The sequence below is a fragment of the Triplophysa rosa genome, linkage group LG14 (genome assembly GCF_024868665.1).
Source record: "Triplophysa rosa linkage group LG14, Trosa_1v2, whole genome shotgun sequence".
Lineage (NCBI taxonomy): Eukaryota > Metazoa > Chordata > Actinopteri > Cypriniformes > Nemacheilidae > Triplophysa > Triplophysa rosa.
This window is the reverse complement of record NC_079903.1, coordinates 18,171,411-18,198,217: the sequence shown is the minus strand read 5'-3', so window position 1 is coordinate 18,198,217 and position 26,807 is coordinate 18,171,411. Positions and strand designations below refer to the sequence as shown.

Genomic DNA, 26,807 nt, shown 5'->3' with positions numbered 1-26,807 from the left:
GGAGAGACTTGCCAGGTTGGTTGCAACCATGTGCATCCACTTAGGCCCGATTCACACTCGCAAACAGGGAGCGACGTGCCTAGAAAAATGCGCACATTTTTCTAGGCGCGTCGGCGCAGCATCGAGATGGAAATAGTTCAACTTTTTTGAGTGCCGCGTCGCTCCCCAAATGACCGCGGGTCATTTGATGAGAGAAAGCAGTGCGGCTTGCGTTTTCCGCACGGTTTTAGACACGAAATGTGAATCGACCCTTAGGCTACACATATCTGTCCAACACCAGGTGGCACTGCAATATAACAATTTTTATCAAGGTGTTTTGTATCATAGCTCTGGGACTATAAGGGCTAGGAACAAATGGGCATTTCCTCCGAATCCTTAGGTAAAGCTCTGTGGAGTGAATGAGGCGTTGTGTCGAGACGACACTAGGGGTTTGTTTTTGGGAAACTATCATCTCTAATCATAATGGGACTCCCAGTCTGACCTTGTGATGTTGAACGAACAGGCCTAGTACATCCAGAATTGTTAGGGCTACTTCAGTAGAGAGGTTAGCCTCAATGTCTGTAGGGCTGACGTTATCTCCCTCAGGAAGATTTCCATCTAACACGGACACACACACACAACACCTGTTTTAGCACTCAAGACGATTAAGATCTGTTTTTGCAATGTGACAATAATGTAAAACTTCAGTAATGTACATTTCTACCATTTCTTCTAATGCAAACACCTCACTCTTTACTGTGATGCAAGAAAAAATATATATAAATTAAACATTTAAAAAGTGTTTAGATTAAATCTGATTTTTATTTGTCATACTGTTTATGATTTATGTTGAAAAAAATAATTTGATTTTGTTACCATTATGGTAATGACAATTTTCAGGTTTCAAAGAATAACAGAATGAATATAAATCTTAATGATCATATTTCACAAACAAGTTTCTTTTTCTTTATTCACTTCTTAAATTAAAATGGTATTTATTTTTAATTAGAGGTGAAATGTCTGAGTTATTTTTTCATACTGTCGAATTGAAAAAGTCCGTACCTGCTTCCATCAAATGCAGCAGTTTAGGGTTGGTGAGGGCGTTCTTAGCCCTGATGATGGGCATGGTCTGAGAGCGGGCATGCCTGTGCCCATCCTGAGTGGACGTCATCCTGGGGACAGTACAGGATCAGATTATTTAGTGCCCCCGTATTCTGTTAACTTTAAACATCTGTGTACGTTTATGTTAATTTAGCAAGTTTCTACAAAAAAAGCTGTTTATTTTCTTTGTAGACAGATATATGATATCAGAGGTGAATGGGGGGCTGGCACAATACGACATACATGAATCCCACACGATGGATGTAACAGAGGCACATCTACATAAGGACTATGAAAAGACAAGGAAAGACAAATGTTTTGTGCATGTAATGTATGTTCATGTGTGTTAGAGGGTTATAACCAGACTTAGTTTAAAATGCATATATTGCACGTTAGCATTTGAGTAGTTGACAGACTAATATGCAAATTTGTCCTATGGTGTGATGGCAAAAATTTAGGAAAAAAAATGAACCTAAATCTCTCTTATTCTATTCTAGTTTATATTATATATATACATGAAGAGTTTGTTTCCAAAATGAGATAACTCACTTTTTTTTATTGTGCATTCCAATTAATAGCAAACAAACTTGCACTTGGTTTGTTTTGATTTAAGCCATAATAACTAAAAAAAACACAGCTAACTAACACAATAAAAACATGATAAAATAATAAAAAACATGATTTTTGAAAATTTATTTCATTTTTTTGAAGATGTTTGAAAAAAAATCATTTTGGAAACAAACTCTTCAAATATGAATATTATAAAACTGTGTAATATTAACAGTTTGTTTTCTAAATTTGGCTGTCACACCATAGGACATATATGTACTGTAAGATTTATTTGTCAACTACCCATTTACAGTCATGGACAAAAATATTGACACCTTTGGAAAATATGAGCAAAGAATGCTGTGAAAATAAATCTGCATGGTTTCTCCTTTTGATCTTTCATTTTAAAAATTCACAAAAAAAACTATGTTTCATGGAAGTAACACAAATGAAAGTGGGGGGAAATCACATAATTGAAATAAATGTTTTTTCTCTAATACACACTGGCCACAATTATTATCCCCCCCAACCAACAACCTCCTCCCACAGAAATTCTTGTGAGTAAAATATATCTCGAGGATATTTCAATTGATATTTACATTTTCTTAGCACACAAAGGTGTCAAGAAACATGATGTTGTCCAGTCATGAGTTTTTGTGGCAAAGGAGAATAAATACTAGTGACACAAAGCCCAAACCCCTTTAATCATTCATCACAATGGGTAAAACCAAAGAATATAAGTAGTTCTGATGTGCAGCAAAAGATTGTTGAGCTACGCAAAATAATGGAATAGTTTTGAAAAAATGTTCAAGAAAAAATCCAAAAGCTTAACGGTGCAGATTTATTATCACAGCCTTTCTTGATCACCTAGGGTATGCAAACTTTTGAGCACAACTGTATGTATATTTCATCATTTTGGAGCTCTATGTAGACCTGTGAGGTGTTTACCATTGAGGTAGGAGCCCTGAAGACTGGGAGGATGTGTTAGTGCCCTTCAGGGTGCCATTGTTCTGCGTGGCCTGAGCCAGCTTTACAGCGGCTGCTAACTTCCTGCGTACACAACCAGCCAATCACAGCAGGGTTAATGCCAACTCTCATCCTGAACTGATCTTTCTCACACATCAGAGGTCAAAGCCATCAGGAAACAAAAGTGAAACTAAATAAGAGTTTAAGAGCAAGGGGAGCATAGGTTGTGCTGTGATGTTGTTTAATAGTTGTTAATAGTCTTACGTCACGTTTTCGACGTGACGTAAGACGATCAGAGATCGTTAAATGACCCTCTATCAAGGTCCTAGAATGAAAATGTGCATTTGTTCTGGAAGCCAGACAAGAAAGTGGGAAGACAGTGATCGAGATGAACATGACCATGAACAGAAAATCAGAAAGGAAGACAAACTCTGAGAATGAAAGAGGAAGAGCTTCGTGTGCTATTAAACAATACACTACTGGTAAGAACAGATTTAATAGCGCAAAAGAAAACTAAAAATAGCGCAGAAACAGATCAAAGGAGACAAGACAGATTTAAAACACACACAAACCACATATTATTATAACACACACACACACACACACATACATACACTAACATGAACATATTCACAGTCAACTCTAAGAACAGTGTGAAACATGTTCTCACGCACAGCCATTTTCATATTCGCAAAATAATTTTCCCTATCCGATCTTATTTTCCATTTCACGGCGTCATCTCAAGAAATATCTTCGAAACCGCTAAACCGACTCAAAACGATGTAGTATACATGTCAAATCAGTATGTGGCGCTGTATTTCTGCCACAGAGATACACTAAAAACGGAGAAGAAGATTTGGAGCATGCGCATAAACTTTGCGCGCCGTGATGACATCATCATTTTAGAAAATATACGGATCGTCTGTACACACGAAAACGCAAGGGTGGTGTTTCAGATAGCGGTTTCAGGCTCCCAAAACGCCGATATGATACAAAATCTTTATGTATGATGGTGTGGATGGCCTCTCAGACAGGTGGACAGACCCGCTACGTTAAAAACACACTACGGCTGTGTCTCATTTCGTAATGCGTCCTCCAGAGGTCTCATTTGAAGGCTGCTACGTCATCGAGGCTGTCTCGATTCATAAAATCAGGTAGGACTCTCCGGAGGCACCCTTCAAATGCGACATTCTTTGACAGGAATTCGGAGGATACATGAGCTGAATCCTTCGTTGCTAGAGATAACCCACAATTCTTTGCGTCGACCAACGTCTGTTATTTGAATAAACGGCAACAGCTGCACATTCAATCAAATATGTGGTGTTTAAAGGTTAACAGTTTACAATTTGTGTCACGTTTTTTAAATCTTAGCAGGCATATGTAGTAAATAGGTTTACAAGTGTTTAGTGATTTTTAAACGTTTTGAAACAGTAAGGCAAATTTTTTATATTTGTTTAACTCTTTTGGCATTGTTTAGGGTAGAAAGTAACCAACTTATACCTCTTAAATCATGTAGAAATCATTTTAATTAATTTGACAGGTGTGCGAGTGCAACGTGTTGTCATAGCAACGTGGTACTTCCTGTTTCCTTTTCTGCCAGCATGGCCTACGAAGGATGTCTCGTTTAATTCTAAGTTGAGAATCCTCCGTATACCTTGAGGTATCATCCTTTAGAGGATGATACCTCTGGAGGACACAAGGATGCAGCCTTACGAAACGAGACACAGCTTACGTTATTATTATGGAGGGTCTACACTAGGTTATACACTACAATACTTTGTTACTTTTCCAATTTGTATAATATAGTTTTACCGTGTTGAAGATAGTGGGCGAGTGGTTTATACTTTTAGACAGGTGAGAGACCCCTGTGTTACAGATCGTGAACTGAATATGTTTTAAAGAGCAATGGATGCAAAGCATAAAGGCTGAAAGTCATCACTTCAGACTAAAACATCCATTATTTTACCATTATCCATTTTAGGCAACTCAGGGAAGCAGTATGTCAAGTGCCTGGTAAAATTACTTTGCACACTTTGCACAAAATGTAAACCTTTCTTGTTTTTATAACCTATTTTTATAACCTTTCTTGTTTCTTGTTTTGAGCTGACTGCTCAGACTGTAGGACTTCTGTTATGAGAAACACTTAAAAAGACAACCAGGACAACAGCATGACTTAACGTAGTGCCACACAAACAGGAAACACACATCAAGCTTTTGAATAATCTTACAAACGGATTTACCTGGCAATGTGACGCTTTCCAAGAAACCGAAAGTGTTGGAGACATAGTCTGTTGAGAAATGAGAACAAAACTGACAATTTTGCTTTAGCTTTGCCTACAACGTGTGTTCGCCGCTGCATTTCAACACCCTTGCAATATGTAAGGGATAATCCACAGCTAGCCGTGGAGACCAAGAACCACCCGTTGAAATCCTTTAGCTGTGGATTATCCCGCTTATACCATGGTCATTTACCAAGTTAAAGCTTTTATTGATGTTTACAGTGTAATTTTAGATCAAACAGGTGAAAATTTCATCAGTTAATTTCAAATGTAATCAAACTGACTGGAGCTACCGTGCGTTAAAGGGTATTAATGCACACCTTCCAGCCAATCAGAATCCAGTATTCAAACAGACCATGGTATAACACTATTTTATTTTTTGCGTTCAGAGCTGCATTAGGCCTAGTCTTTAGCCTTTTCCAGTACATCCTAACGATTTTCAGTGGGGTTATTAAAGGTCAGAATTCAGATTTACGAGACAGGATTCTTATGTGGAAATGAATCCTCACACTGCCTGAACCGCCAATTTGAGCCCACCGAATCTTGTTATTGTTTTATTTGGCCATATATAAATTAAATACACAGAAAAGTAATATGCACTTATTTGAAAAAGTTATTTTAATATCATGGTGTTTAAATTGCTCTAAAATGTTTCAGTATAATTTACAGCTGCCTGCTCTCGCCTTCTCTCATCTATGTATTTTGTTTTAGTGTATAAAACAGACACTTACTCCAGAATCTTAAAGAAATCACTGATTTCCTGAGGAATCGCCCGATGCCAGTATGAAACCAGCACCTCTGCAACACAAACACCAAACCATTCTCAAATGTTAGAGGACATTACAGATGCCTGAGATTTGAGAATGTGAAATACATGAGTTTGTTGGCCAGTCAGTATACATTTTCTAGACTATGAAAATAGTTCCAGAAAACAAGACAGAGCATAATGATACAGTACAAACATTGATACGCTGCGGTTTTTATTCAAAAACTCCTCTTGGTCAATTATAAGACAGATGAGAATGGATATCACAGTTTGTGAGGTCTCACCCTCTGAAATGGTCTTCATGATGTGCAGAAAACATATAAGTAGGCTTCTGGTCTCTGCTTGGTCCAGTTTGTCAAAGCGAGCACCAAACCCAATGAGGGACTGAGGCCTGGCAAACTAAACACAGTATCGCAGTATCAATCTCTCTTCGTGTAAACACAAAACAATTTTAATGCTTGACAACAGTGTCTAAACACTACTCAGCTGAAGTGACGGGTCTGAACAGAAAGACTACATTTCCCATCATTCTCTGTAGCAGCATACAACATTAACACAGTATCAATTACATACCTAATGCACATCAAAGGGATAGTTCACCCAAAGCAACTAAGGCTGTGTTCACATTTGACTTCTTTTTTGATGAGATAAAGTTGACAATGGCGCTTTTTTTGTTAAAAAAAACGCTCGCAGCGTTGTGGTTACAAATAGCAGCCGGCAATGTTCAAAGATAGCATATTTTTGCACGAAGGCAACTTAGAGAGACAGGCTTCATAGGCAGCGTAGAATTCTATTTGAATTACAAACAGAGAGCGTGTTTGCAATAACCAATCACATATTTAAAAACTACAATACTAATTTCTCGCTAGAAATGCAATCAAAAGTTTTTGAAAGTGAAAATTAAACTTACATATATACAAAACTATGCTCCAACAGGCGTTTCAGCTGACATTTTATTTTTTCGAGCTTGAGCCTTCTCGACCAATCACGTTATGTTCATGGAAATAACAGGTCTCTGTCATTGGTTAGCTTTGAAAAACGTGCTTAATGTAGGCCGTTTTTTTGGGGGCAAAATGTTAAGTCTATTACCCTTTCACATGCGTCCAACTTCTCACTGTTTTGGTCACTGTTACTACGGTTCGACTCGATGCTGATGAGTGAACCTCTCGAGTCTGCATTGTTCGCCGTTGATACGGCCAATGAGGAAAACGCTGGGGACGAGAAGTAGGTTAATGTGAGAGTTAAAAAGGAATACTTTTAAAGGAAATCTTGCCATCACTTAACAACAAAACTGCATGCCCCTCATTTTTCAGTGAAACACAATAAAATGAATGTTTAAAGAATTAAACAACCCTGCAGTGCACAGTGATCATGTCTATCAAGCTCCACAAAGACACGTCTGAAGCCGTACATGAGCTTTGTGTTAACAACAGGCAGATTTGTTTAGTTATAAAAAAACTCAGTTTCATCGGACGTACGCGCCCGGCCCCGCACTTAACTTCCGTTCTGCGTTTGTTTATTGGTCTGGCTAGTGGCTAATAATAGAACTATTTATATTTTAATCAATTTATATTCATCTTAATTTATATTAACATTTGATTGCATTACAATAATTGTATACGGGTCGTGAAACTTTGTCGCATTTTAGTTTAGCCAAGTAACAGTTCTTCTACTGGTAACTAGGGATGTAACGATTCACTCAGCTCACGATGCGATGCGATTCACGATTCTGATCTCACGATGCGATTTATTCACGATTTACTCACGATTTATTTTGAAAAAATGAGTTGAAACAAATTAGAAATGAACAACGTCCCTTGCATTATTTCTTAAATGCTTCACGTTTCTTTGTATGATAAAATAATGTTTTATTTCAAATAACAAAACTTTCTTTGTATGATAAAATAATGTTTTATTTCAAATAACAAAACTTTCTTTGTATGATAAAATAATGTTTTATTTCAAATAACAAAACTAAACTGCAATTTTATAACAAATTAATAATAGAAAAAGTCTCTTTAATATTAACAAACTAATACTGTCTGTGCTTTTCTTGGATTTTTTTGCATTTAAGAAATATCAGCATCCTCGTTTAGGTTTGCAGTGAAAATAGCGGCCCCTGCTGTTCAAAAAATGTATTGCGATTCAGTTCAAGCCTCAACCGATTTGAATCGTCGCTCATTATAACCGATTTTCAACCGGCTCACGGTGAATCGTTACATCCCTACTGGTAACCCAAAACAACACTGGCTAGACATTCTTTTAACCTCCTAGCCAATGTACTTTACTTGTTATGTATTTTGCATGTTTTCAGAAATAATCGGCAGGGACTTTTTGTGGTTGTGTACCAGAAGTTAAGTTTGGGCCATAAAAGCTTGCATGCACAGTAACGTTTGTTTAAATTGTTGCTTTGAAACCATCTAAAATTGCTATTCACAGATAATCTTCTCAGTCGTAGCTTTTAAATATCATTCACGTTGTAATTCGTGACTCGAATGTGCATAATGTACCGTACAATCATGATTTTTTTAAATCAAAGCATATCTTCGTTGTTGGACTAAAACCTTGTATCTCGGTTTTCACATATTTAACATTTCTTTCCTCTGAGGTGGCAGTTTTAGAGACCGAGTCTGGCAATGAGAAATCTGTAAAACTCACATTCAACCTCCCCTTACCGGTAATGGAGTTGAGCACTTCTTTGGAGAAGGACGCATCCATTAAGTTGCCGTGGTTTAAAACGTGGGACATCTGACCTGCTAAACCTCCTCCAACACACAGATCTTCTTTGGAACCCTGCATAGGAAATTGCATTAATACGAACCAAATTGCTACAGCCGTACAAGGGAGAGGTTGATGTCATTTGAGTCTAAAACAGTGAAAACATTTGTTTAAACTTCAGGATTTTTAACCTGGTCACTAGCGGTCAGACAGATTGGAAACAGAACTCTCAGGAAAAACCGAGGCATGTTGTCAAGGATGAGTCCATAAAGGGGCAGGTACAGAGTTGCTATCCGTGCCTGTTTCTCCTATACAGTAAACACACACAATACAGTTAAAAACGGGCAAATAGACTAACATAAACAGTGCACATTATTTCATTAGACTTTATATTATGTTGTCTTAACTATCGTGTGATTGACCATTTGTTAAAATTTACTTGTGCATACATGTTGGAGGAGCATTGCATTCATGAACCTGCACTTCATAATTTAATGTTAATGTTACCCTAAAGCCTGAAGTATAGTTCCCTTGACAGCGTACAGTGCGCGTGATGCAAATTTCGTCATCAGAATAGTACGCGCACCACCGGAATTTTGTTATCTCACGTACAAAGTACTCGCAAGTCGTGCATGTGCATTCCATTTCTTGCAGTAATTAGTTTAACCACCAGGTGGCAACCGGGTCCTGGGACCATCGATTCAAGGTAGTAGAAGAAAACCTGACCCCTGTAGCCCTGGAGAGGTATTGCAATATGTCGTAATGCGTCAAAACCAGTGTGTACGCATATGATTTAAAGGAAGTATACTTTGCAAGGCTGTGCGTTCGGCACAAAAAGAAGTATGCCACAGGCATAACTCTAACCCCTAATCCTTACCTTAACTATGCCCTTCATACAAATCACTTGGTACAAATTTTAAATACAATCACCACCACCGTGTCAAATTGTTACGTTTTCCCATGAGATCAGCCTGACTTTCGTCACCTTTTTAGCATAGCGGGAGTCTAGTGAGTGTTTGGCCATGAGGTTCTTCAGGCATGCTAGGGCGAGATGTCTCAGGTCTTGTTCATCTTGAAGAGCTAGTCCCAGCTCTCTCAACAACAATCCTGTGAGAAAATGCTTTCTGCAAAACTCTTCCGTCAAGCTGTATTCCGGAATGGCCACTGAAAACACATCATTATACAGGAGTGTGACTACTTGTTACTACAACATCACTTGAGATAATATAAAACAATCGAAACTTCTTGGACTGACAGACATGACACAACGGGCGACGACAGCAGATGAAAGCTTCATGCAGCAGTTTTACTTCTAAAGTACCATTGATAGACTATTAGCTCTTAAAAGTCCCCATGAACCGGAAGTTGCGATCATTTTAACTTCTGTATTTTGACGCATTTCCGAGTGAAATGGAATTTCGAATGAGAAAAATAGTGGCCGTGGCTTTCGTCTTTCTCTGCGATTTGATTGGATGTATAAAAACAGCCGTTGCATTTTGAAATGGAACTGGCAGCAGACTGACAGTTGAAGGGGAGGAGTTAATGGATGCTCCGCCCAAGCCGTCTAACATAAGTCACTCAAGATGGATAGTCATTACAGGAAGGAAGTGCGTTTTCAGATTTTAACTAAAGGTTATGAGGGCACATGAATTTTAAAAAGAGAATGACCCACCTTGATAAACTATTTACAATAAACAAATATTTCATGAAAAAATAGGCATTGTCATTTTTAATTTCACTGGGACTTTAACTATCCACCTGATCAGTTTTCATCTGACCAATGTAGTGGACGAAGTATTATACAGACAGTATGGCTATACAATATGCATAAATTCAAAGCAAAACAACAGATGAACTATTATATGCTTAATACTGATTTATTATTGTTTTCAGCCTCATCTTATTATTATTATGATATTTGTGGGACCCACACAAAAATGTTCCAAAACTTACACTGTAGTGTATTTTTGCTTTACAAGGGTTTTCTCAATGAAAGAGAAATGTATGATTGACAAGCTTCGTCAAATTCACCCCCTTAAGCTAGGGCCTCACCACAAGATAATCGGGCCGATTTCTTCCCTTCCGACAATCCTAGGTAAAGTCCCGATGATCTTAAACGGCTCTACAGATGATCTTATCAGATTTTCCTGTGGTGTGATGTGTGTTAAGAGTGAATGAACCTGATCGGAAATATCGGAACATGTTGAATAATTACGATCAGAAATCCTGATGTGTGGGGGAAACCCCGAGGACAAACGCACGAGAACTCCAAACCCTTTTCTTTATTCTGTCAATTTTGTGTCAAAACATTACAAACACTATCATCGCTATCACTAATAATTTCTGGCTATGTGCAAGTGACAGTAGTGGTAGGAGTCCGAGTGTGCGGATGCTTTAAGATGGAACGGAAAAAATAGGTCCAGTGGAGATAGTGGAGCCAATAGACTCTTTCAGGTGATAATGTCAGCAGCTATTTTTTACAAAACGGTATTAATATTATATCTAGTGTTTATATTATATATATAAATTATATCTAGTGCTGTGCCACCTTAAATGCTTTAGACGACGCTGCTTAAGCAATTTCTCAACGATAATAATATTTTCAAAATCACATAAAAGGTTATATCTACACATTTGTTTATATTGAATGCACATATAATAAACAGAGTGAAATAATAATAAAACTTGAGAGAATTTGCGAGATTTCCTGTGTTCACAGTCAGGACAGTCAAAATCTGTTCGTCACATCACGGCGCACCACACATTATAGGATTAAAACGGTTAAATCTAGGAATTTTTGCCCTCATGTTTGTGGTCTCAGAGTTTGAAACAATCTTATTATGCATTATGAAACAAATATAAAGTATTCTCATTTCATTAAAAGACATAGTTACCCTGAGAACTTCTGGTTTCTGCTTCTGCCTTATCTGACACAGAGAGAAATGAGACGAATGTTACACAGGATGTAGTCTATGATAATGAGGACTAAGAATTAAGACATGAAATGATGAAATAAAGAGGTTGGGTTTGTTGTTTGTTGTTCTCTGACCTGTGATACGTGCAGATGGGATGGGCAGGCTAAGGGGGATGTAATGCTCATAGTTACAAACTTCCCTTATGAACTCAAACTTCAGCTCACACAGCATCTAGAAAACAAAACAAGCCTCAAAACCAACATTCAAACACAAAGCAGTATTGTTCGATTAGATTAGATAAGCCTTTATTCGTCCCACAATGGGGACATTTCAGTGCTACAGCCGCAAAAAAAGGAAATGCAAGTATAGAAAAAAAAGCATTGCTCTACCTTGTTGTCAATGCCTGTGATCATGTTGACGTAGTTGCTAATCAATTTAAAGGTGAAACCTCGGTCCATAAATGTGAAGCACCGCTGCGGAGGACAGGTTTACTGTACATTACATGACGTAATACACATACAAACACAAACATTCTCCATTTACTAGTTTACAACAAATGTATAACAAACTGGAACTCTTTCAGAATCAGAAAGAGCTTTATTGCCAAGTGTGTTTGCACATACAAGGAATTTGTTTTGGTGACAGGAGCATCCAGAACACAGAAACAGCAACAACAGTACACAGAGACCATAACACAATAGAATACAGTACACAGATGATTTAAATAAGGGCCTATGGGTATAAATAATTAACAAATACAATACAATAAACATAAGATAAAGATATAGAGCGTAAAGCTATGTGTGTATGTAAATATGTACAAGCAAAAAATAAGAATAGACTATTGTATGTACAAGGTATGTGCTATATACAGCAGAATAAAATATAATTTACAGAAAAAGTTGTATAAAAAATAGATAGTGTATTATCTGGAGGATATAATTAATATTGCACTTAATTATTATTGCACAGAGTTATTAATTGCACTGTTATTAATTGCACAGCTGTTTTTGTGTCTGTTTTTCTCTCTCTTTAACAATATAACAAAATATAAAAAGATATATGCTATATGCTATTTATACTAACCAAAAAAAGCTGTATTTTGAAGTAGAAATAGTATTTAGATGCTATTGGTACTTATAAATAGTGGCAGATAACGTCACTACTGTATTTGCACCTCAGTACGGTTGTGCATTAAACATTATGCAATAATAACATAGTGTAAATCATTATATTTATAAAACTGATTAAAATGGTGGCAACTTATTGAGATATTAAAGCCATACACCTACCCCTAACCTTACCCCAAACCTAAACTTTATGATAAAAAATGAATTTTAAGTCTTTAATCAATTTTATTGAAAACAAATGCCTTTATGATCTGTAATGTGATAGAAAAAGGTAAAAGGTGGATTAGAACACCGGTCTCCAGTGCCAAAGCTATACAGACTTTACACATTACACCACTGGAGTCGCTGTTAGATATGGCTTCGTTCTTAAACTTTCTCTATTCCAATCACATATTGGTGGGCAGAGCTAGTGCAAACAGTCTCTGCCAACAAGGCGGGCTTTTTGTACTCGGTGTAAATAGACACTGTTATTTATATCTTTTCTTATCATGACAGTTGCTGTAAAAATATGTTTTGTGTAATGATCTTGTCTTTCTTTAAGTGCCATTACTCACCTTCACAAGTGCCGCTATGGCCATATTAGCCCTACGTGTCTCCTCAGCCAAGTCTTTATTCTTCCAGAAGATATGATCGGACATGGTCATGATCAGGGTCTCGAGTCGACTCTGGAAGGCTCCAGGGAATCGCTGCGGTCGGGGGAGCTGGACAAGCATACGTTCATATCATATTTCTTGGTTTCTGACTTTGACAATGATAATATGCACGAATATTGAATTTTATTCCTTTTACGAAAACATTTCATGGTTTTAATGTTGCTAATCCCTCTGAAAAGCGAGGTGTGCTATGATTGGCCAGTTAACCAGTGTGTAGTGATTGGTCGAATACTGCAAGCGTGTGATGGAAATGTAACGCCTCTTAACATATTTGGAACATCAGATTCCAAAGAAATTGTACTGACAGGTACGCAACCTTACTTGAGTATACATTTGGGCGGTCTTAGTCAAATCATACCACCAACTGATGTATATATGTGGGGGTGTGGTTACACGAGGAGTTTTAGGAAGGTCTGGGTGAGCATTTGCTTTTAGATAGAATGCATCTTTTGCTCCGACACTTAAATATTTGTAATTTTACAAGTCTAATACATGCATGGGAAACTGCTACAACACACCAAAGACACAGAAAAACACGTATTTGCGCCATATGACCCCTTAAAGATGCACATATAAAACTCCTCTGGCCCTGGTCATGTGGCTTTAAACAGAAATCGATCTAACTACCACTTCGAAATCATCTTTGCCTGATTTACTCACTTTGTCATATATTACCACAACCAACACTTTTTGATATTACCTCCCCACACTTACCTTCACCTTCTCTGAGTCCACTAGGTGCTGAGCCATAGACTTTGCCATGATCTCCAAGAAAAACCAAGAAAACTGCAGAAAATGAACATAATACGACATGTTATAACACGTTTATCACTTCATTCTGAGGGGAGATTGTCATGTCTTCTCACCCTAAGGATGTTTCGGATGACTGTCTGCTCGTTGCTCTTGAGGTCAGAGGTCATTCCCTTCGCAAGCTCCTCGTGAACCGTTCTGAAGCCACACGCTTCAGTCTTAAACACAAACTGGATAAGCAAAAGACAAACAAACATGTGCATGAGTCCCTATACACACGCGCACTAGGAGTTTCCTTTTAAAACCTATCACAAAGCTGCTAAGAGCAACTTTCACTAAGGAATGTAAAGAAATCTTAAAGTCCCAGTGAAATTAAAGATGACATTGCCTATTTTTTCATGTAATATGCCAAGCATACCACCATGCTCATCAGTTGCCACGGCAACCCCGCCTCCCATCCCTTCTTCCATTTCTCTTTGTGAGTCTTTGATGATCATACCGTTCTGTGAAGAGCTTGTCCGATTGAAAGCTTCCGTGACCCTCTGTACACTCTCTTTTACTCTAAACACAATGACCGACGACCCTTCAACTTTAAGTTCGATTTAATTTCTGTAGCACTTTTCACAAAACGTGCTGTAGCCAAGCTGCTCTACAGAAATATGAATATTTTACCAACTAATTAAAAAGATGTAGCATTTTTAACCATTTTTAAAAGAAAAAGATCAAATTAAAAGCAAAAAATGCATACACTCGTTCTAATGGGATTGTCGCGTCGTGCCGTGCTGGGAGACTACAAACTAATGGTATATGAAAAAAGCAACAATTCTCATTTATATATTTTCTGTTGTGTGACATTGACTACAGCACAGCGCGCAGCCTCTATCTATGTAATCATGTGCTAATTTACAGACGAACTGTGTTCGTGTTTATATATCCAAACAGTCGACATAACAGTGATGGGTGTTTGGAAATGCCGTTTTGTATTCTTTTATTCACGAATCGGCCGCCGTATGGTGAATTGAATGTGCTGCTCATGTCTATGTTGCTGCTTCTCACTGCATAGAGTCACGCTGCGAGGGAGACGAGACCTGTGCCCGGGAAAGCGAGGCCTCACGGGGCATTTCCAGAGACATTTTCCCACTGAATGAAAGATAAGGTTTATCCAAAAAGGCACTAGGTTTGTCATTATGTGCTTTGTCTGAACAAAACACGACATACTTGCATCCGCCATGTTAATTAAGCAATGAATGAACGATAGGCTCCCTGTTTTAAAAAAACAAAAGTGATATCTAGTGGAGAAGACTAGTAGTAACAGATTCACGTTAATGTTCAATGCTTGCGGAAATACGAAAGAAAAAAAATCGATTCATGACTTTTGAGAATCGATATTGAATCAACCGCATTTAAAAAAACGATTCATAGAAAATGCATTCTTTATGCCCGGCCCTATGAAAAGGTCTGGTCTAGGAAGGACACAGCCTTCTGTTTTAGAAGCACTCATAAACGGACCCGTTTTTAACACTCCACCCTTGTGAAGTCTCGTTGCCAGTTATGATCCTGCACCTTGCCTTTTGGATATGTTTGCCTGCCTTATAGATTTTGACCCTTGTCCGTTTATCAATGTTGCTTCCATTTCATTAAGAGGAAGTCATTTGACCAGCAGTTTCTAAAACCCAGTGCCTGATTGTAGTGATATGAAGTGATGGTTAGTTCTTGGCAGACTCACCTTTATGTAGGAGTGCAAATAGTGGTGCAGGTTCTCCTCGTGACACTTTGATAAAATGTGGACCAGGACCCTAAATAAAAGGCGTTTGTGTTATGTTAAAGCAACATTTAAATCAAACCCAAACAACTTTCGCACTGTTCAGAAGAGTCGGAGATGATTTTCTGTACCTAGTTGTAATGGTGGTCACCTCGTCTGTATCGTTGTGGGTGATCACTTTGAAGAGTTGGTTGAAGATAACGGGAAGGAAGCGAACGATGACATGAATCCTGTCCATACTAAGAAGGCCCTGAGAGGACAAAAGTGAAGGAGACTGAAGTCCTGGTGAAGTTCTGATGTCACATGGAAATTTTACTACGCATACAGTTTTGCAAAACATGAAATATATTAATGCTCTAAAGAAGAAAAGTTGACCTGTTCGTGAATTTTAGGATAATTTCCTGAAATGTCTGTATGCAAAAGTAATATGCATATTACGGTGGCCAGGATGTGCAAAATCAAAACAACTAATCGCAAAACTAAAAACAAATATAAAAGCAAATATAAAAGCAAAATCCAAAACCAAAATGACAAATCTGAAAACGCAATATCAAATCTAAAAACAAAATAGTAACTGGTAAATAGTAATAGTGTTTTCTGACTTGTTTTGTTTCCTGAATTGTTGTTGTGTTTTATGATCTGCTATTTTGTTTTTAGATTTGATATTGCGTTTTCAGATTTGTCATTTTGTTTTAGATTTGTTTTAAGTTTTGCGATTTGTTGTTTTGTTTTGCACTTCCCGGCCACCGTAGCATAGCTCTACTGGTATACACTAACCTTAAGGGAATTGAGAAAGTTTGAGGTAGGAGGTTGAGAGAGGTCTGCCTCTCGTTTTTGGCACTGCTGGAAAAAGCCATTCAGATGGGGGTCCTGAAGAAAAGATCATCCAATGAAAACAAGATGACAGTAGACAACAGTTTTTTATCGTATCTGTTGCTCTTATGTACCTGAGTGTAAACCGTAGAAAGCACCATGGTGGACACTTTGAAGATCGGTTTACCCCCATCTACCCATTTCACATCTGAGCCGTTCTGCGAAAACACGGGGAAAAAACAACATTTTGAAAGATAAAACAAAAACGTAAACCTGTTTTTATGTCCACCTGTACTCACCTTGGTGGATGTAGGATCTTTAATGAGAAGATATCCACCAGGCAAAGTACAAGAAACCGAAATACTGAATTCCTGAGAGGAAAGACGTCCATCCCTCAGAAGAGGAAGCCAGGCGTAACCCACTATTACACAAAGCCACACACACACACACACACACACACACACACACACACACACACACACACACACACACACACAAACACACAGTATTATGCATAGCACTCAATAATGGTGTATATGACAATAAAAGTGTCATATACAGAAATACAGCATTTGTGCTTGATATTGAACACCTGGAGTTTCAAGAGCTTCTTTCTTTTTGGAGCTGGTTTTGGCAGTAATGTCACAGGTCACATGATAGAAGGAGAAGAGCAGATGGTGTTTCTCATGAAGATGTGTGGGTAGCTCGATCTTCACCTGAGCAAACGTTTTACGAAAAACATTTCAGAACCAACTTTAGTCTGAATCGAACAGTGCCGACGTGTAAAAATCTCAAAACTAACCTCATCATAAAAGTCTGGGTTCTGCGAGTGGTGCAGAACTGTGGAGCAGGCAGTCGTGGTGAAAACTGGACCTCCTGGTTTTCCGTAGATGCGCTGTGGAAATAAAATGGGTCTTGTTTAGATTACATTAGATTAAAACAATGATATCAATCCTATCCACATTTAAAACATAATTTAATGCAGTTAGAGGGATGTAACCTTTAGTGGCTTGGTATGTTCATCATCAGAGCTTCTGAACTCCACATAAACGGCAATGTTTCGAGCCTAGCCAATAAAACAAGAACGGACATAGCATCTGTCTCCAAACATTTTAAATAGTATTTCATTTCTAGTATTTTACTATACACTGCTATAAATTAAGGGAATAAAAAAAATTCTCATATAATTACCTCGCGCTCATGCCATTCCAGATGTATATGACTGGTTTATTCAATTTAAAGTCCCAGTGAAATTAAAAATTACAATGCCTATTTTTTTCATTAAATATTGCAGCGTTTATTGTAAATAGTTTATCAATGTGGGTCATTCCCTTTTTAAAAATCGTGTGCCCTCATAACCTTCAGTTAAAATCTGAAAATGCACTTACGTCCTGTAATGACTATCCAGCTTTAATGACGTATGTTAGACGGCTTGGGCGGAGCATCCGTTAACTCCTCCCCTTCAACTGTCAGTCTGCTGCCAGTTCCATTTCAAAACGCAACGGCTGTTTTTATACATCCAATCAAATCGCCCACTATTTTTCTCATTCGAAATTCTATACGGAAGTATAAACGATGGCAACTTCCGCTTCATGGCTACTTTAACACAGATAAATCTTTTGATAAAAATATGCTGTCACTTTCTGTCCATATAAGGCAGCCAATGTTGAAGCTCCAAAAAGAACAAACATCCATCATTAAAGACATCTTTTAAATAATTCAGAGAACTCCAGAGGGTTGTTCCTATACTGTTTGTCTTCAGTGGTTCTTGCGTGTCTCACCATATGGTATTTTGTCAAAAGACGTGCAAGAACCAATAAGATTTGAAGTTTTTTTAATTCTGCGCTGACAAACTCAATGGATGGGCCCTATTAACCCTTAAAGTCATATGGATTACTTTTATGAAGTAGGGATGGATGGACCTTATACCACATTTAATGGCACTACAAAACCTAGAAAGAGCTAGGATATTATGTAATATAACTGTGTGTTGGGCTGAAGACATCAGAATAAGTTTTATTCTGCAAATGAAGTCATACACACCTAGGATGGCACGAGGATGGGTAAGTTATGAGGTATTTTTCATTTTCTGGTAAACTGATTCTTTAAATTTTGAGTTCTGGATAAATAAGGCTTTATACACCCATAACAAAGAAGAGTCTACTGCTACCTCACCTTTGAAAAGCTCTTCTGACTGTCATACTTAAGGTGTTTAGGGTAGACATAGATGTGATTCTTGTAGACTCTGTAAGGCTGGGCGAACTTCGGCGTGTCCTGCAGAAACTCCTCTACCTCCACCGTAGGAGCATGTAGACTGCCTTCCTCAAACGGCCTCAGAGGAACATACGATGACGTCACACAATCTGAGGAGAAAACACACAGAAGCGAGGGTGAATATACAGTGTGCCACGCAAGCTGTACATCAGTGCTGTAAGTATAGTCAGAGATGCATTCGGGAGGATGTTACAAAACATACTGTGACACTCCATTGGAACACAATCCACATTTATTTCAAGGCTTCCCGGGATGGTTTGGAGTTTACTGGTCTTTTCAGCCCTATCAAAGCAAAAAGCTTTACCTTTCTGATTTTTATTTGATTTCATTGTTAGGAATGCGTGTAGGAACGTGGGGAGTTTGTACCTCCTGTAGTCTGTTATGAGCTTGACGAGGTCTTCTGTGGAGATCTTGTTGCTTTCCTGTTTGAAGAGAGGGGAAAAGCGAGATTCCCTGTCCACCATGCCCTGGTTATCCTTAAACACTGACCTGGAAAATACAGTTGAGTTTAATGGGTGTTAAGAAATACCTGTATTTTTTTTGCACTCGCTTGACATGTGCAGGGGCTTCCATTAGGTTTTTCTCACCTTACAGACCAGGCAAAAGGCATTCGGTACTTTCCAAGTTTGTTACAGAACTGCTTATTGGATTTCAACATTTTTTGAACAGTCTAGTAAACAGAAAAAATAAAAGAATGTTTTTTTATGATTATAAAAAAGGTGAAGAAATATCTTCTTACTATTTAAATGAAATAATACAGATAAGTGGAATATTTCAGAATATATCTGTGACAAGCAGAGCGGGACGAGGGCCATGAGGGAACGACGCGAGGCGCGTTGCACCGGCCTCGCATCTCTCACGGAGGAGCTCCGGAAGCATAAAAGGAGGAGCGACAGTGGTGAAGGATGAGAGAGAACCAGGCCTGGATTTCTCTCGTCCTTCACCACTGTCGCTCCTCCTTTTATGCTTCCGGAGCTCCTCCGTGAGAGATGCGAGACCGGTGCAACGTGCAACCTCGCGCCGTTCCCTCATGGCCCTCGTCCCGCTCTGCTTGTCACAATATCGTAGACACCCTGTCTTATTTCCTATTGAGCAGAGATAAGCAAAAGCTAAAGTAGGTTTAGAAATGCCATTCCCCAACAAAGGAATCAGTAAGGGTAAGACTTATATACAGTCTGGACCAAAAAAGCATAAAAGCGTCTGAATGAAATGTAACATTTTTCTGAAATGTACAAAACTACAACAAAGTGAAAAAATGAAAATAAAATCTGTCGCTATATTGTACTACTCCACATAGTAAGCAGTGTTGGGTGTAACTAGCTACTGTAATTTAATTACTTTTCCCATGGTAAAGTAAAGTAAGGGATTACTCTTATTTCCTCTGTAGTTTAATTACAGTTACTTCTGGTGTAATTGAACTAAACACTGTGTAATGTACACAATAGTGGAATTGACATGACAATTCAAAGTCTAACTTTAAAATGAACGCATTAATGTATCTTTCTCACATTTGTAATACTTTAATCAGTTAATAAGAGTACTTTATGTAGTTTTATATTATTTATTTGAATTAATTAATAGTGTCGTTTAGTGTCTATCCTTGAATCACTTAACTAATCAAGTCAGTAATTAATTAAATACTTTTTGGAGAGAGTAATTTGTACAGTAATCTAATTACACTATTGCATATGTAATTAGTAACTAGTAATTAATTACTTTTTAGTAACTTACCCAACACTGATGGCAAGGAATGACATTTTTAAAACTTTGAGCTCAAAACAGGATTAACCTAGACAAAATCTCATTCATTATACCATACAAATGTGATACCTTGCTAGAATCTGTGTTTTTAATGTAAGGTTCTGCACCACTCGTAATATTTCCCATCAGAACTTTCTCCAGCCGTGCTACCATCACAATGTCTGTGTGCGTGTTTGTAATGGAAAAAATTGCCTGGTGAAGAAAGATACATGTAAACCACATCAACTGTGTAAACATAGACACGTATCTACATATAATAAATATAATATACACTAAGACATAAAATAGTATTACAACAATATCATCATTGCATCACACAATTTCATCAAATTTGCTGCAAATCTCCTTTTCTACCACCCCCCGAAGGTGCTCTATTAGACTAAAAAGTGGTTCTCAACTCCAGTCCTCTAACCAGTCTGGGGTGCATTTCCTGAACAACGACATAACTCGCTGGTTAACCACCATAGTACAATGCATCGGTTGAGAAACTAACTAGCTACTCACAACTGTTTCCCAAAAACATAGTAAATTTGTTGCACATCTGTTGTTTGAACCACGTTGGTTCAACAACAAAGTTGATGACGTCACATAGGTGGTGGAGTAATACCGTCTTCTAATTAATCTGTTTAGATCGATGTAATGCATAATGTAATGAACTTGCGACCATAGTTGGCTAACTATGTTTTTGGGAAATGCACCCCTGGACGTCTGGACTTATACCACATTCCATGTGAAATGCTGTTAAATCATCACTGAAAAAGTAGGTATACAGGTATGGCTATTAAAATGCGCTCGACCTGATTTTGCCAAGTGGTTGATGTCCTCAGGGCAACCCATTTTGTTGACCTAAGGACAACATTTTTATAAATAAAACCTAAACCCACACAAAACCCAAACCCTAACCATAGCTTAACCATAGCATCCCCCTAAAATCAGAGGGAAATGATAGGTGAAAACAATGGTCTAGACTCTAGAAGCACCAAATCCTGGTTGGAAAATTAAACTTAAAATAACTGTAAACTTATTTCTTAAATCTGATTGGTTGATTTAATTGTTGTCCCAGGGTCAACATGATGTTGCCCTAAGGACATCAACCAAAATGGTGTCTTAAGTTTTTAAGTACAATCGAATTTGATTTAAAAGTCATTTCAACTTTTACATTCTATTAGTGCTGTCAATCGATTAAAAAAATTACTCGGATTAATCACATATTTTCTGTGATTAATCACGATTAATCGCACATAACAATAATATTTAAAAATATACTTTTACATTTTAATAATTTCACATTTAATCTTCAAATTGATGTAGAAACAACATATTTCTTTAACAGCGTCATTTTATGAACGCTAACATTTTGATATTAGTACTGTAACTGATGTCTCTATTAAATTGATTATTTTAACATTAATTATAGCCATTCAACAGTATAATTGAGAGCTCATGTAAGAAATTGAAGGACACTTTACAGTCTTTAATGCTAAATTATTAATTAAATGCAGAAGAATTCTCATTAAAGCTACAAAATCACATTGATTTCTTCTTTTATTTTGTTCTTTGATTAACATTAGTGACAGGAGTCACAGCAGCACGTTTAAGAGCGCGGCCCCTTTAAGAGCTGTCTCAGTACGCAGATCTGACCGTCACCGCACTCCCATTTTCACAACTCTTTGCATTCATTTAAGATTTTATTTTACACTTTGAAGTCTGTGCTTAAGAAAATGCTAGACAAAACGGGCTTTCTGCATAATCTTGTGTGGTTTTATCCATTCAAGCACGAAAGAGAACTTAACACGGATGCGCTGTCTGACAGAGATTCACCGACGCAGCCTTCAGCCCGTGACTGTTTACACCAGACTGGACCTCGCGTTGCGTTTTGCCGCGTCCCACAGTTTAGAAGCTGTCTTGTCGTGATTCTGCCCATCTGGTCATGTCTTTTTTTATCTTGTAGCAGAATCACGGCAGGATCCCTTGTTTTATGTGAGAAGCCATGAGATGTTTGTTTTTTACTTCCCATGTGTTTTCTAGTGTCTTGTCTGTGGCCCCGCCCCTCTCGTTTCCTGTATTGTTTCCCTGCTGTGTTTCATTACCCTCACCTGCCCTGTGTCATTATCCTTCGTTTGTCTTCCCTTTAAATAGTCCTCATGTTTCATTGTCTTGTTGCTCGTGCATTACGTTCTATGTACCTGTGTATCCAGTGTGCCACCGTAGTGGTTCACCAAGCCTGTTTTGTCATTGTGCCTTGTTCGTGTTTGTGAGTAAATGTTTATGTAATTGTTGTCAGTTTAGTTTTAGTGTTCTGTTAGTCTAGCTAGTAGTTTATTGTTCCTGTTAAGTCTGCCATTCGTATTCCCCTTGTCTTTGTTATTTTACCCCCGCGTTTCTGTCACGGATCTCTCGGGTGAGACAGAGATACAAAGAACAGAGGACCCAAGTGCAGACAGGAGGTAAGGGGTTAACAAGACTTTAATAACAATAAAACATGGACAAAACAAAAACCCACGATGGGGTAAAATAACCAAGACATAAACAGGAACACGGACTAACTAAACTAGACAGGACTAAAAAATAACATTTACCATATATCTACAAAAGACTAGACTACACTGACAAGACATGAACTCACCCCAAGCAACACGACACAGCACAATGAACCGACCCAAGACAGAGAACACAGGGGCATTAAATAAAGGGACAAATCAAAGGGGAACAGGTGTGGGGCATGAACTAATAAACAACCAGTAACGAGAGATACAAAAGGGCGGGAACACAGACAAGGACCGGAGAGAGTATCGAAGGTCGACAGGGTCAAAATGACTCTCTCCACATAAAACAAGAGGTTCTATCATGGTTCTGCCACTAGGTCAAGAAAAGCAAGACAAGGTGGGGCAGAACCATGACACTGTCTATCTTCATTGAACGCGTCAAAGCAACTGTTTCAAATCGCGCTAAAGTGATTTAAAAGCCTGTACACGAATAAGAGCGTGATTAATGTCACGCTAGACCAGTGGTCACCAACCCTGTTCCTGGAGATCGACCGTCCTGCAGACTGCAGCTCCAACCCTGCTTCAGCACACCTGTCTGTAATTATCAAGCAAACCTGAACACCTTGATTAGATAGTTCAGGTGTGTTTGATTGGGGTTAAAGCTGAAATCTTCAGGACGGTCGATCTCCAGGAGCAGGGTTGGTGACCACTGCGCTAGACAAAGGATGTCAAAACAAACGGATGCTGCGTTAATTGCGATAAATATTTTCTCACGCGTTAATTTGAAAAAATTAATCGCATGCGTTTACGTTGACAGCCCTAATTTCTATAGACCGTTTCATCGGACACGCATGCACCTGACCCCCAGCTAACTTCCAGTTTGTGTTTGGCTAGTGTCCAATAATATAACTATATTTTATTTAATTTATGTCAATATTAATGTGTATGATTATTTTACTGCATAATAATTTTATTAAATGAACAATTTGTTTTTATTTTATTTGAGTTTAGTATCGCAGTCTAAATTCAAAATATTGGAGAGACACGTTTAGCCAAGTAACGGTTCTTCTCGGTTTCTTTTGATTTTATCAGAAATAATTACAGACACTATTGTTTGTGAATGTGTACCTTAAGTTCAGTTGGGGTCACAAAAGTGCGCATGCGCAGTAACGTTTGTTTATGTTGTTAAGATGAAACCGTCTATAAACTATTTGATTACTATTTTTGAGTAGTTTTTCAAAATTTGCCCCCATTCATATTCCATGGTCATTTTTATTTCTACTATGGAAAGTCAATGGGGGCACATTTTGAAGTATACTACTCCTTTAACTTACTTTGATGAGTTGAACTGACTTGTAAACTGCAAAAGCAATTTGATTGTACCTAAAATGTTTTACAGTGTGCCCACTACTCTGGGGGTCCCGTGCATTGCTACCTGTTTAGGAAAACGCAGCCAGTTCTCCAGGTCTGGGTTCAGATGGCAGTCTTCAGTTTTTTTCTCTGCAGCTGATCTGAGTCCATTCTCCTGAAGTGCATCATTACCTCCGACCAGCCCCTGGTCTCCTGAATTACCCCAGCTGAGCATTTTCTGCACAACCTCATGGTTTAAGTCTACATGAAAGTCAGCAGAAATCTTCCTGCCCTCACGAAGGTCCAGCAGAGCGACGGTTACAAAAAAAGGCTCAATCTGCAGAGAGACAGTGGCAATGATATTCACACACATGTACAGAGGGCTCAAAAAGTGTTTAGATACCAAACAGATAGTTCACCCAAAAATGAAAATTCTGTCATCATTTACTCATAGTCCTGTTGTTCCAAACCTTTATAAATTATTTTGTTCTGCTGAACACAAAGGAAAAATGCTAGCAAATTTTTAGCAGTTCTGGAACATCGTTGACTACCATAGTAGGAACAATTGACCCTTCACGTGGAGTTTGATTCACAGCCGACCGGTGTCATGACAAATCGAGTCCCCTCTCGAAATCCCTTTAGGACCCCGGGCGATTCTGTTGCTTAAAAGAACTTCTAATGGGTACTCTTTTTAGCACCTGGTTGCATTTCTTACAAAATTACATTACGATTTATGTCGCTAGTACTTTGTAAAAATGACCATTATTGTCTTTTTCACTAAATGCTTCCTATAATAGTACATAATCGAGGCTATGGGATGTGAAATCAAAAAATCTTGTTCTTTCTGTTTTAGTTATTTACTACAATAAAACCATGGTAATTTTAAAATATCAAAAGTGATGTTTTTTGTTTATTAAGCAGATGTTGACCCAGAAATACTGGTGTTTATGTTACATCAAGGTTAAATACATTTTTTGAGATGTACCTGTATACAGTATGTTCATATGTTTTTCGTAAACTTCAATTTTAACATTTCATTTTAATGCTTTTATTTTACCTAGCGTATTTAGCTCGCTAGAACCTAACGCAGCTTCGGTTAGCCATACAACAACATATCGAGATAACAACTTTGTGATCAGGCATTACAACTACCTACTAGATTGGGTCCTAAGCGGATACAATTCACACAGGGACCAAATTTGTCATGACACCGGACCAATCATAACGCCGATATTATGCGCCCCCCGTTTGCTATTCGCTATTTTGTCCGACAAACAAACCATAGATTTTAAAAAGTTCTTCGCAAATGTTGCTGGTCGTCACACTGTACGAACATGATCCCAGCTAAAAGTCATGTCGCTGTGGAATCTTGTCTTTACAGCAAGCACAGTACGCTAGGCTAGAGCTTCAGTCTTCATTTAGTTTACTTTAATCTCACTTTCACATCCTGAAAAATCTAATTTTGTGTTCAACAGAATTACTATGATGTCCTAGAGCTGAAAATCACTAATATTCTTACAAATATCGTTCTTTGCGTAAATGAAGACAGAATTTTCTTTTTCGCATGAACTATCCCTTTAAATATGTAATTTTTGTATTTATATTAATTCATTTTAAAGATAGCGAATTTACATAGCATTTTTTACTAAAACATTTCACAAGAAGAAGCTTGCTATTACAGTAAGTTTAAAATAATGAAACCACAGATGCACTGTTTAAAAATAAGGTCAAAAATTATTTGAAGAGCATTATGCATTTCGCTTTGTTTTATTCATTGATTCTATAAATGAATGTCATGTAGATGACGTGAATAATTTCATACATTAGTGACTGGCTCAGTGTTGGCCTCGTTTACGCAGCCCTGTAGCGTGAGGTTGACCGAGTGACAGGATATCATTAGTCTCTTCCCCAGTTTCTCCTCAAACTGCCGGTTGGAAGCAGACTCCATATGCTCCATCTTTGGGCTCCTCAAAACCTTCAACATAAAGCATCCTTCAATGAGACCTGAACAGCAGTTCAAACAGCAGTATATTTTACTGCAACAGAAATATTCATTTGCCACATAATAAAAGTCTGTGCTGTAAATATTGATCAATTGCTTAGTAATAAAAAAGTTACTTTAACTAATACATTTTTACATTAATGTAACCCATCCAAATAAATTAACCGACTTCAACTTCACTTTATAAACTATAAATTTCATTTAATCTAAACTCAAGTGACATGTAAAACCAATTTGATTTAACTTAATTAAATAATAATTAATAGTTTAAGGCAGATTTTGAAGTAAAGTTTTTAAGTGAACGTATGTGATCTACGACGGGAGACATACAGGAATGTCAGGGTCCAGGGAGAACAGGTTCAGTCGGTCCTCTCTTCTGGCAGCTCTCGCCAGCTCTTCAGTCTCTGAAATATACTAAAAAATATAATAGCAAAATGAATTATCTGAACTATGTATGTGATTATCTAATTATAACACCATTTATAACATCTTTATGTTTATTATTATGTTTAAAAGACTCTATATGAAGTGAGCAGCTTATCTAAGGAACAAG

At 37.8% G+C, this 26,807-nt stretch overlaps 1 protein-coding gene across 7 annotated transcripts in view; it reads right to left on the bottom strand.

Annotated features, from left to right (window-relative positions):
* Positions 1-26,807, bottom strand: part of dock10 (dedicator of cytokinesis 10) — a 106,161-nt gene that overhangs the window by 17,711 nt on the left and 61,643 nt on the right. For 5 of the 7 annotated variants that reach the window (XM_057351952.1, XM_057351953.1, XM_057351955.1 and 2 more), the window contains exons 10-41: positions 26,585-26,668; positions 26,075-26,227; positions 24,338-24,589; positions 20,486-20,608; positions 19,243-19,325; positions 19,022-19,144; positions 18,858-18,937; positions 18,557-18,744; positions 17,382-17,447; positions 17,184-17,276; positions 16,974-17,097; positions 16,681-16,802; positions 16,516-16,599; positions 16,346-16,438; positions 15,700-15,818; positions 15,533-15,602; positions 13,923-14,036; positions 13,771-13,842; positions 12,958-13,104; positions 11,663-11,746; positions 11,408-11,504; positions 11,253-11,285; positions 9,344-9,522; positions 8,550-8,666; positions 8,316-8,433; positions 6,730-6,851; positions 5,925-6,039; positions 5,606-5,672; positions 4,836-4,883; positions 2,578-2,679; positions 1,042-1,151; positions 482-597 (exon numbers count right to left, since the gene is read on the bottom strand). In XM_057351952.1, the coding sequence (XP_057207935.1) occupies positions 482-597; positions 1,042-1,151; positions 2,578-2,679; positions 4,836-4,883; positions 5,606-5,672; positions 5,925-6,039; positions 6,730-6,851; positions 8,316-8,433; positions 8,550-8,666; positions 9,344-9,522; positions 11,253-11,285; positions 11,408-11,504; positions 11,663-11,746; positions 12,958-13,104; positions 13,771-13,842; positions 13,923-14,036; positions 15,533-15,602; positions 15,700-15,818; positions 16,346-16,438; positions 16,516-16,599; positions 16,681-16,802; positions 16,974-17,097; positions 17,184-17,276; positions 17,382-17,447; positions 18,557-18,744; positions 18,858-18,937; positions 19,022-19,144; positions 19,243-19,325; positions 20,486-20,608; positions 24,338-24,589; positions 26,075-26,227; positions 26,585-26,668 (3,498 nt within the window). The remainder of the gene's footprint in view (positions 1-481; positions 598-1,041; positions 1,152-2,577; positions 2,680-4,835; positions 4,884-5,605; positions 5,673-5,924; positions 6,040-6,729; positions 6,852-8,315; positions 8,434-8,549; positions 8,667-9,343; positions 9,523-11,252; positions 11,286-11,407; positions 11,505-11,662; positions 11,747-12,957; positions 13,105-13,770; positions 13,843-13,922; positions 14,037-15,532; positions 15,603-15,699; positions 15,819-16,345; positions 16,439-16,515; positions 16,600-16,680; positions 16,803-16,973; positions 17,098-17,183; positions 17,277-17,381; positions 17,448-18,556; positions 18,745-18,857; positions 18,938-19,021; positions 19,145-19,242; positions 19,326-20,485; positions 20,609-24,337; positions 24,590-26,074; positions 26,228-26,584; positions 26,669-26,807) is intronic. The other 2 variants (XM_057351956.1, XM_057351951.1) reach the window with 2 other exon arrangements.